The sequence below is a fragment of the Carcharhinus amblyrhynchos genome, chromosome 15 (genome assembly GCF_965287045.1).
Source record: "Carcharhinus amblyrhynchos chromosome 15, sCarAmb.v2.hapA, whole genome shotgun sequence".
In the NCBI taxonomy this organism is placed as follows: domain Eukaryota; kingdom Metazoa; phylum Chordata; class Chondrichthyes; order Carcharhiniformes; family Carcharhinidae; genus Carcharhinus; species Carcharhinus amblyrhynchos.
In genome coordinates this window covers 15,919,685-15,931,434 of record NC_137338.1, presented here as the reverse complement: position 1 = coordinate 15,931,434, position 11,750 = coordinate 15,919,685, and the positions used below count along the sequence as shown (strand labels likewise).

The window sequence follows — 11,750 nt, the reverse complement described above, 5'->3', positions numbered from 1 at the left end:
AATGAAGGTACTGTGAAAATCCTCTGGTCACCACACTTCAGTGCCTGTTCAGGTACACTGAGGAAGAATTTTGCATGGCCAATCTATCTAACCAGCACATCTCTGGGCTGTGGGAGGAAACCGGAGCACCAGGAGGAAACCCACTCGGACACGGGGAGAATGTGCAAACTCCACACAGACAGTGACCTGAGTCTGGAATTGAACCCTGGTCCTGACGCTGTGAGGCAGCAGCGCTAACCATTGTGTCACCAAACCGTCCTTTGTGCCGGTACCAGCAGACTATGTGTGGCCTGTTCACCAGCCCAACAGCTCTCCAAACCCCCAAAACACATCGGGGCTCAGGAAGAACTGTAACAGCGTTAACCCACACCCTCCACTAGCACAGAGATAAACACGTCAGAGAGGCTTAATTTTAGGATAGACACAGGTTCACATTCTATAAAACTCCTCACAGACACATCCCACAGCATTTGGAGGCAGGAACAGCCCATGTTTCTGGTACTCAGAGGGCTCCTGGAAACAAGCCACCTAGTCATTGCCAGTCAATTGTTGAGTCTCTAGAAGCAGCTGTCAACTCACTGGTGGAGATGCAAAGGGAAGTTTTGGAATATTGGGCAGAATGTCAATAGTCACTTGTCAGAGGAGAGCGCATAATGAAGGAGTTCTGTGTTCTGTCAGATGTCATGGCTCTGACAATCAAGCACCTTGGTCCAACAGGTGCTGCTGGATTTACGCTTGGCCATGTGTTCCAAAGCCACGCTGCTGGACACCATCGGGAAGTAGGCTACATGAGGGCCAAGGCAGGATGATCACTCACCCATTTCCTAAAGGAGTTATGACAGGGCCCTCTAGCATCCACAGGGAGCTTGAGTGTCAGCCAGAAAACTCCGAGGCTTTCACCCTCAAGTATGTGAACTGCTCAGAGTCCTCTCTGCCTGTGTCCACACCAACTCCAGCAGCACAAGCCTCTGAGGGTGTTTCTGCCTCTGAACTGGACACCATTATGAGACCAGACCCCTTCAGAGCTCGAGCCACTAGAAGACACCCACCAAGGTCATCACAGGCATCAGGATGTAACAGTCAGCAGGCTGCTTCCAGCATTGCTGTGGATGTTGGCACTGCACCGAGGTGTAGTGGTAGGGTTAGGAAAGTTAAAATGCTTTCATTCATGAGTGCTCTATCACTGTAAATAAATTGGACATTTTGAAAACTACTGCATGGGTATGTGAATGTAATGGTCAGATGAAAGGATATTGGTTTGGATCTTTGCAAACCTCCTATTTGAGATTCAACTTTTTCACACTCAAATGTCTCCTTTTAAGATTATCATTCATATGATGCCAATGTTTTGCCAGTGTGATGCTACTGTGCCTTTAAGAAATGTATTTGCATCATGTTTCTTGTGCAAGATTTGTTTCAGCAGTTTGTTTTATTATCAGTGCTGTTTTGTCTGTACCTGGCAGCCCATGTTGTTACTGCAGCAGTGTAAGTGATCTTAATGGTTGGAATGTTTGTTTTAATCTGGACTAATGCTAGTGCTTTTCCCTGGGGTTTTTCAGACTTGATTCAGGTTTTGATGAGAAAAGTTATGCAACTGGGCGGGTCTAGGCTCACGAGAGAAAAACAAACTCACTTGCTGTACCCAGAAAAAAAATAGCCCTGAGTCTCTGGGTTAGGAGACTGGGATCTGCAAGAAAGTAGGTCTCTTTCTTTGAAGTTCTACTGCTTGGAGGTAGATTTTAGTGCATGGAGAGGCATGTAAAATATTAGAATAAGCATAATGAGAGAGGAAGCACAGGAGGACTGACAAGGTGGATAAAACACCAGGGCTAGACAGATTGTGTACCAGGCTGTTAAAAGAAGGCAGGGAGGAAACTGCAAATGCTCTGAGGATCATTTTCTATCCTTCCTAGATATAGGAAAGGTACTAGAGGATTAGAGGTCTGCAAACATTGCACCATTATTTGAAAAAGGTACAAGAGAAAGACTATTAAATAATAGGTAAGTCTGACTTTGGTGGTGGGCAAATATTAGGAATCATTCTGAGACAAGATAAGTCATCACTTAGAAAGGCATCGGTTGATCAGAAGTAGTCAGCATGGTTTTCTTCAAGGAAGATCATGTCTGACTAACATGAGCAAATCTCTTGAGGTATTAAGGAGAGTTGATAAGGGTAGTGCAGCGGATGTTGTCTACTTGGATTTTAGTAAGGCATTTGACAAGGTGCAACATGGCAGACTGTCAGAAAAGTGGGATCCTGTGGAATACAGTGGATGGTGGTGAGCTTGATCCAAAGTTGGCTCAGTGACAGGAAACAAAGTGTAACGGTCCATGAATGTTTTTACGAATTAAAAAGAATTTCCAGTGGTGTTCCACAAGGCTCAGTGTTGGAACCCTTGCTGTATGTTGTATTTACTAATACTTTGGATTTAAATGTGGGAGACATGATCAGGAAATTTGTAGATGTCACAAAAATTGGCCATGCAGTTGAGAGTAAAGAGAACAGCTGTTGTCTCCAGAATTCTATCAATGGTTTCACTGAGAACAAAAAAATGGCAAATAGAATTAAATCCACATAATTTGAAGTAATGCATTTGGGAGGGGCAATCAAAGTAAAGGAATACTCAATTAATGGGAGGATATTGAGAAGAACTGAGAAAGTGAGAGACCTTGGGAGTGCATGACCATATGTTCTTGAAGGTGGCAGGACAGGTGGATAAAGTGGTAAAGAAAGCATATGGAATGTTTTCCTTTGTTGGATGTCACACTGAATGCAAAAGCATGAATGTAATGCAGAAACTGTACAAAACACTGGTTGGGCCACAGCTACAATTTTGGGTACAGTTCTGGTCATTACATTACAGGACTTAATTGTTCTGAAGAAGATATAGAGGAGATTTGCAAGAATGTTGCCAGTCCTTGAAAATGAGGAAAGATTGAATAGACTACGACTGTTTTCCTCAGAACAGAGGAGGTTGAGGGGTGACCTAATTGAGATGCACAAAATTGTCAGGGGCTTAGATAGGGAAGACAGAAATGATTTGCTTCCCCTAGCAGAGGGGTCAACCACCAGGGGACATAGATTTAAAGTAATTGGTTGAAGAATTACAGGGTATTAAGAAAAAAAATATTTTCACCCAGAGGATGATGGGCATCTGGAATTGACTGCCTGAAATAGGTTGAGGCAAAAACATTCAACACATTTAAAAGGTATCTAGATCTGCACCTGAAGTGCAGTAACCTGCAAGAGTAGGGACCAGGTGCTGAGAAATGGGACTAAAATGAGCAGTGAGTTTCTTTTTTTCCTCTTTTTTGGAGCCCAAAGCATTCACCCATGCCCACTTCAGCCTAGATTTTTTATTGTTTTGGCCTCAATAGGTCCCTTTCCCTAGTTACTCTTTTGCTTTTTATGTATATATAAAAAAACACCTTTGCGTTTTTCCCTGTTTGATACCCAGGTTAATGCCTGGTGGTATATCCAGTATTATTTGATTATTTTTCATTGTGTTTTCTGGCAGACCATTTCAGAAGGCCAGTTAAGACTCAACAACTGCAATTATGGAATGACATATATGCCTGACTGATTAAGGACAGCGGATTTCTTCTGCTAAAGGTGCTATATAACTGCAAACTACCATTGATGGGAATGGGAAAAAAAACATCATCCCACTGACTGGTGGGGAAGGTTTGCAACTATGACATTACAGGTAAATTAGGTTTTGTCATTAAATATGTTGATTTGTCTTCTCTCTGATCTAAAATATTAGCATCAGTGGACAATTTTGAAATGGATAAACATTGATTTTAAAAAAGGCACTAGAAAATAAGGGTGATGAGCAAGTGCAAAGCATATATTTATAATACTGTAGATATACTTTGATTGTTCTATCATAGAGACAAGAAAACACTGAATACATTTGTTTAGATATTGTTTTAGGAAATGATGATACATTTAGTTTATTTATTAGTGTCCCAAGTAGGCTTACATTAATACTGCAATAACGTTACTGTGAAAATAGCCTAGTCACACTTCGGCGCCTATCCGGATACACTGAGGGAGAATTTAGCATAGCCAATGTACCTAACCAACGCATCTTTCAGTCTGTAGGAGGAAACAGGAAGTCCATGCAAATATGGGGAGAATGTGCAAACTTCACAAAACGGTGACCCAAGACAGGTATCAAACCCAGGTCCGTGGCACTGTAAGGGCCAGGAGGGCTAACCATTGTGTCACCATGCTGCTCCATAAAACAGTCTGCATACCTTTTAAGTAATATAGCCATCTGGCTATCATCAAGTTCAGGCGCTGGCTAGTCACAGAATCCCTACAGTGCTGAAGGAAACCATTTAGTCGGCACTGACTTTCTGACAGAGTATCTTACCCAGGTCCTCTTCTCCGTTACCCTGGCCCTTTCCCCAGAGATTAGTCACTCTAATCTGACCTTTAAGCCTGTCAAAGATAAAGGTCACTAAAGTCACCTGCATATACAAGGATTGATTCAGAGTGTGGCTCCAGCTATGCTGGAACTGTATGTAGTATTTTCAATTCTTTCCCCAACCTGTCAACATTTATAGTTTCATTGTTCCAGATGGTAACAACAGATTTACATTGTTCTATATTGTATAAGTGATTCAATAGCCCAATTGGCCTACTGTATTGTTAAAATTCTGGACAAATAACTTTCAAAAATGTACAAAATAAAATCTGTTGCAATTTTTGTAACTATCTTAATCAGCATTTCCAGAAATCCTGGAAATCTTTAAATGCTACCCATATTGCTGCAGGGAAAAAACATTTTGCAGGCAATGAGATATTCTCCAAAGGATGCGATGAACAGGGATGGGCAGCATATCTCCTCCAAGTAAAACATTGAACCACAATGGTGGGAAAAACACTCCAAAGTGGAATTATTCATCAAACTGAATATAATTAGATGTTAAAAAAAACATTTTTGGGTGTGGTAACTTTGGAACATAATATATTAAAAATATAGGTTTTGCACTTGCTCATTACCCTTATTTTCTATCGCCTTTTAAAAACAATATTTAAAACTCTGCTCTTGCATTGGCCGGGAATTAAACCTAGACCTCCCACGTAGCAGGCTAGAATTCTACCATTGAACCTGGGTGTCAAACAATGGAAAAACTCAAAAAGATGTTTGACAAATACATAAAAAGCAAGAGAAGTTACACAGTAAAGGGACCTGTTAAGACACCAAAAAGTTAATGTGCATGGAGGATGAAGATGTAGGCATGAATGGGTCTGTCTCCAAAAAAGAAAAGGTAGGACAGAAGAGTTAGAGGTTGCACCCACCAAGGCAGCAGCAGCTGTTGCTGGAGCGGAGCTGCAATGCTTGCAGCCTGGGAGCAGGCGCGTGCTCCGGGGTTCCCGCCAATTCCTCCCGCGTGACCTGGGTCCGGATTGGAGCGGTTTGGACCGGATCAGGGCGGATTGGAGCGGGCCGGGCCGGGCCGAGCTGTTCCATTCCACCCTCTGCTTTGCCTCCCTTCCGAGTCGCCATGCCGCAGAAGAAGCAGCTGAGGAACCCCTTCTACTTCTTCATGTTGGAGAAGATCCCGGAGCTGCGGCAGCAGGGAATCCCGGTGAAGGGGCTGAAGGACGCCGCCCCGCTCTGCAGCTCGGCCTGGACGGTAAGGAGAGGCGGCTCAGCGGGCTGCTGTCTGCCTGCCTGCACCTTCCCTTCCTCCGGGCTGGGCGTCAGCGAGGCGGCCCTGACCGTCCATGATCATATCCAATCTACGTCCATGACCACATCCATTACCATGTCTACATCCATGAGTGTGTCTATGCCCATTACCATGTCTATATCCATGACCATGCCTACATCCATGACATATCCATGACCATGTCTGTCATTATGCCTACATCCATGATATATCCACGTCCACATCTATGTCCATGTCCACATCCAACCAGCAAAGCTGAGCAGAGAAACCAGTCACACTTTTAACAAGATAAAGACACAAATTACTGCGATTGCTGGAACCTGAAAAAAAACAATGCTGGAAAATCTCAAGGGTTATCCTAACTTGAAACATTGGCTCTGTTCTCTCCATGCAGATGCTGAGGTTTTCCAGCATTTGTAGTTTCAATAACTTGGTGTATTCCAGAGGAACGTAATGCACAAAGATCCGTGTTCAAATTCCTGTTTCAGAAATGTTGGCCCTGAACAGTGCAGTTCATGCAGTGTATATGGACTTCCAAAAGGCAACTTACGAGAATGTCATATAGTTGACTTGTCAACAGGGCTGAAGTGGATAAATGGGTTCGTTGTAGCACGGTCATGAAGTTAGCTGTGCAGGAGGAAACCGAGAGTACCATTGAATGGTTGTTTCCCAGGGTGATGGAGGTACACAGTTGCTTTCTCCAGGAGTCATAGAATCATTAAATTGCTGCAGTACAGAAGATGGTGATTTGGCCCATCAAGTCTGCACTAACCACATTCCTACCTAGAACCTATTCTCGCAACACCACCAACTTGCCCTGCTAATCCGCCTGACCGTAGGGTCAATTTATGGTCAGTATCAGGTCAACTGCTTTTCTTGACCTATATTAATGACCTAGCCCTGGTTTACAAGACAATGGCCTGTAACTTCCAGCCCAAATGTTGGCTTAAGTTGATTATGCCCTACACATGGTGTCAGAATGTCCCGGAATGCCTGATGCATGCACTTCTTGTGTGGTCAAAGAGCACCGTTCAGAACCTGTGATCGAGGCTGTGAAAGTTGTTGAACTGCTAAGTTACAATTGCGCCAGAACCTCCGTCACTGCTGCTGTTAGGTGAGCTTTTGCCCTTGTATATTTGCACTGTCATCCATCCCCCCCTTTACCCTCCATCCCCCCCTTTACCCTCCATCCCCCCCTTTACCCTCCATTCCCCCCCTTTACCCTCCATTCCCCCCCTTTACCCTCCATCCCCCCCTTTACCCTCCATCCCCCCCCTTTACCCTCCATCCCCCCCTTTACCCTCCTTTCCCCCCTTTACCCTCCTTTCCCCCCTTTACCCTCCTTCCCCCCCTTTACCCTCCTTTCCCCCCCTTTACCCTCCTTTCCCCCCCTTTACCCTCCTTTCCCCCCCTTAGCCTCCTTTCCCCCCCTTAGCCTCCTTTCCCCCCCTTAGCCTCCTTTCCCCCCCTTAGCCTCCTTTCCCCCCCCTTAGCCTCCTTTCCCCCCCCTTAGCCTCCTTTCCCCCCCCTTAGCCTCCTTTCCCCCCCCTTAGCCTCCTTTCCCCCCCCTTAGCCTCCTTTCCCCCCCCTTAGCCTCCTTTCCCCCCCCTTAGCCTCCTTTCCCCCCCCTTAGCCTCCTTTCCCCCCCCTTAGCCTCCTTTCCCCCCCCTTAGCCTCCTTTCCCCCCCCTTAGCCTCCTTTCCCCCCCCTTAGCCTCCTTTCCCCCCCCTTAGCCTCCTTTCCCCCCCCTTAGCCTCCTTTCCCCCCCCCTTAGCCTCCTTTCCCCCCCCCTTAGCCTCCTTTCCCCCCCCTTAGCCTCCTTTCCCCCCCCCTTAGCCTCCTTTCCCCCCCCTTAGCCTCCTTTCCCCCCCCCTTAGCCTCCTTTCCCCCCCCCTTAGCCTCCTTTCCCCCCCCCTTAGCCTCCTTTCCCCCCCCCTTAGCCTCCTTTCCCCCCCCCTTAGCCTCCTTTCCCCCCCCTTAGCCTCCTTTCCCCCCCCTTAGCCTCCTTTCCCCCCCCTTAGCCTCCTTTCCCCCCCCTTAGCCTCCTTTCCCCCCCCCTTAGCCTCCCCCGCCGCACCCCCCCACCCCCCCTTAGCCTCCCCCGCCGCACCCCCCCCCCTTAGCCTCCCCCGCCGCACCCCCCTCCCCCGCCGCACCCCCCCAGCCTCCCATACACACCCCTCCCTTCTCTCTCTCTCTCTCCCCCCAGCCAGCCAGCCACGGGCAGTGGGATCAGCTGAGTTTTTGCAAGACAAGGAATGAATTGCCTCTGTTGTAGCCATTGAGTGGCTGTAAGATGACTTTAATGTTCAGTTCTTAAAATTTCATTGTTCAGATTCTTTTGTTCCAGCTTGGTTCTCCTGACAAATATGAATCCCAGTGACTCCATTTGTGACATGAAACCTGGTATTGTTGTGGAACATGCTCTCCTCATGATTTAGGTTGCAAGTGTGCCTACTGTTCTATCATAGGAGAAAAACACGTAAATTGCAATTTTGTTAGTGAAAATTTAGGATTTTAAAATGAATTCTAGAGTTGCAAGATCTATTTTCTTTGTACATCTGAGGACATTTACCCAATGAAAAATTTAAATATGCATATTTTGGTGCATTTCCCAGGATTTTGAATGTATTTCATTTTTGCCTTTGGCATTTGTGAGCAAAAGCAGCATTGAAATCTCCCAAGTGCTTCTCTCTATCCTTCTCACAAAATTGATATGTCAAATTAATTTTAAAAGGAGTGAACTAGGGGAATTCAGTGTTAATTCTTTTGCTACCTTGTGTTTGTACCCAGTATCTGTCTATCAGCAACTCGCCCAGTAAGCCTCCATCTTCATGTGAAGTATTAAGCAGTTGATGATCCTTTGTTTCTGTTTGCTGCTGTGGTTGTCTTGTGTTGCTAATAAGCCAACTCCTGTCCTGGAAACTGAGTTTTGTTTTAATAACGCCACAGCCTGACTTTTGTGGTAATAATGCATTTGCCATCATTGCTCCTCTGAAACTGACAGCAACAACTAAAGTCTGCATATATGCAGTTAAATGCAGAAAGCTGGACGTGACATTGCCTTTGTGATTCTTATGCTTTCCTATAGCACTGTTAAAAGGTGTGTGTGTGTCCACCCAATTGCAGTCAAATAGAAATCATTTAACTGCTGAAAAGTTGCCCTCTAATGCTGTTATTCATGCTTTAAGAGCCTCTGAGATCAAATGTAATATCAACGTGCTGTGCTTGGTTGAAATCATTAGGTTACATTTTAGCTTCATTTGAAGCAATTTTTAAAAGTGGCATCTCGGCCTTTTGGCTAAGATGCAAATGAGATCAAGCCTTGGAGGAGGAGTTATGTCTGCTCCAATCAGCTTGGATCATGTAAGTCAAGCCCAAGACAGGAGGTGAGAGCCCTGTCTTGTCAGCTTGGATCAGGAATGTCCCAACTTGTTGAGACTCTAAATTGGACTTGATTGGATTGAATTGGAATAAAAACAAAAACAAATCTAAGAGCCCTTGAAAAAGTTGCATCTTGGTGAATGAGTGTTACTAGCTAGATCTTTAATGGCTTAATGAGTTCATAAGTACAATTGAACAGCCTCACTGCCCCCGAAAACCTTAGTTATAGAATGTCAAATTTCTCCATTAACACAATTTACACTTTATTAAAGCTTTGATATTCAGCATCTATCTTAATTCTACGTGCTTGTCCCGATCATTTCTTTTTCCACGTGTCAAAACTTTTCAGCGCGTTTTACTTTTTTGCCGGCTGAGAGAATGCCTACCCTCGGGTCAGTAGTTTTAGCTGGGGGAAGGGTAATTATGAGGCTATTAGGAGAGAATTAGGAAGCATAGGTTGGACTAGGAGACTACAGGATCTGGGAACGTCCGAAATGTGGAGTTTTTTCAAGGAGCAGCTACTGCGAGTCCTTGATATGTATGTCCCTGTCAGGCAAGGAGGAAATGGTTGAGCTAGGGAACCGTGGTGCACTAAAAAAGTTGATTTGCTGGTTAAAAGGAAAAAGGAGGCTTATGTCAGGATGAGACTTGAGGGCTCAGGTAGTGCACTGGAAAGCTTTAGATTGGCTAGGAGGGAGTTAAAGAGTGAGTTAAGAAGGGCTAAAAGAGGACATGAGAAGACTTTGGCTGATAGGATTAAGGAGAATCCTAAGGCGTTCTATAGATATGTTAAGAACAGAAGATTGGTTAGGGCATGATTAGGGCCAGTTAGAGACAGCAGTGGGAAGTTATGTGTGGAACCGGAAGAGATTGGAGAGGCATTGAACCAATATTTCTCTTCGGTATTCACGCAGGGGGACATAAATGTAGCTGTGGAGAACACTGGGTTACAGGGTTGTAAACTGGACAGTATTGCAGTTGATAAGGAGGATGTGCTGGATATTCTTGAGGGTTTGAAAATAGATAAGTCCCCTGGGCCGGACGGGATTTACCCTAGGATTCTCTGGGAGGCAAGAGAGGCGATTGCAGAGCCTCTGGCTCTGATCTTCAGGTTGTCATTGGTCACAGGTATAGTGCCAGAAGATTGGAGGATAGCGAATGTTGTCCCATTGTTTAAGAAGGGGAACAGAGACTTCCCTGGGAATTATAGACCGGTGAGTCGTACTTCTGTTGTGGGCAAGGTTTTAGAAAAAATTATTAGGGATAGGATTTATAGTTATTTAGAGAGTAATGAATTGATTGGAGATAGTCAGCATGGTTTTGTGGAGGGTAGGTCGTGCCTTCCTAACCTTATTGAGTTTTTTGAGAAAGTGACCAAAGAGGTGGATGGGGGTAAGGCGGTTGACATGGTATATATAGACTTTAGTAAGGCGTTTGATAAGGTTCACCATGGAAGGCTTCTGCAGAAAATGCAGATGTATGGGATTGAGGGTGATTTAGGTAATTGGATCAGGAATTGGCTAGCAGATAGGAAACAGAGGGTGGTGGTTAATGGTAAGTATTCGTCATGGAGTTCAGTTACAAGTGGTGTGCCTCAGGGATCTGTTTTGGGGCCACTGCTGTTTGTAATTTTTATAAATGATCTGGATGAGAGTATAGTTGGGTGGATTAGTAAATTTGCTGACGTCACCAAAGTCGGAGGTGTGGTAGATAGTGAGGAAGGGTGTCATAGTTTACAGAGAGACTTGGACAAGTTGCAGAGCTGGGCCGAGAGGTGGCAGATGGAGTTTAATGCGGAAAAGTGTGAGGTAATTCACTTTGGCAGGAATAACAGATGTGTAGAGTATAGGGCTAATGGTAGGACTCTGAATAGTGTTGATGAACAGAGGGATCTAGGTGTATGTGTACATAGATCCCTGAAAGTTGGGAATCAAGTAGATAAGGTTGTTAGGAAGGCATAACGATGTCTTGGCGTTTATTGGTAGGGGGATTGAATTTAGGAGCCGCAGCGTCATGTTGCAACTGTACAAAACCCTGGTGCGGCCGCACTTGGAGTATTGTGTGCAGTTCTGGTCCCCACATTATAGGAAGGATGTGGAGGCTTTGGAGAGGGTGCAGAGGAGGTTTACCAGGATGTTGCCTGGTCTGGAGGGGAGGTCCTATGAGGAGAGACTGAGGGATTTGAGGTTGTTTTCGTTAGAAAGAAGGCGGCTAAGAGGGGACCTTATTGAAACATATAAGGTGATTAGAGGTTTAGATAGGGTGGACAGTGATAGTCTTTTCCTCGGATGGAGAAAGCTAGCACGAGGGGGCATAGCTTTAAATTAAGGAGTGGTAGTTATAGGACGGATGTCAGAGGTAGGTTCTTTAGCCAGAGGGTGGTGAGGGATTGGAATGCCCTGCCTGCTGTAGTTGTAAATGCGCCTAGTTTGGGGGTGTTTAAGGGATCCGTGGATAGGTTTATGGACGGAAAGGGATTGGTTTAGATTAGAGGGTCGTTGCTTTTTAATTGGTCGGCGCAACATAGTGGGCCGAAGGGCCTGTTCTGCGCTGTAATGTTCTATGTTCTATGTACCCTGTTTGATGGTATCACTTCGGTGGTTAGTGATCCCCTAGATTTGGTGCCAGATTCAGACAGAAGTTGGCAAACAGGAAATCCATGCCACAGATCATTAGAA

General features: G+C 45.2%; 1 protein-coding gene across 3 annotated transcripts in view; it reads left to right on the top strand.

Annotated features, from left to right (window-relative positions):
* Positions 1-5,520: 5,520 nt before the first annotated feature.
* The window catches only part of LOC145352915 (protein maelstrom homolog), a 51,502-nt gene continuing 45,272 nt past the window's right edge, over positions 5,521-11,750 (top strand). For 2 of the 3 annotated variants that reach the window (XM_080203214.1, XM_080203213.1), the window contains exon 1: positions 5,521-5,652. In XM_080203214.1, the coding sequence (XP_080059340.1) occupies positions 5,521-5,652 (132 nt within the window). Of the gene's footprint in view, positions 5,653-6,781; positions 6,803-11,750 lie in introns of those variants that run through there. The other variant, XM_080203215.1, reaches the window with a different exon arrangement.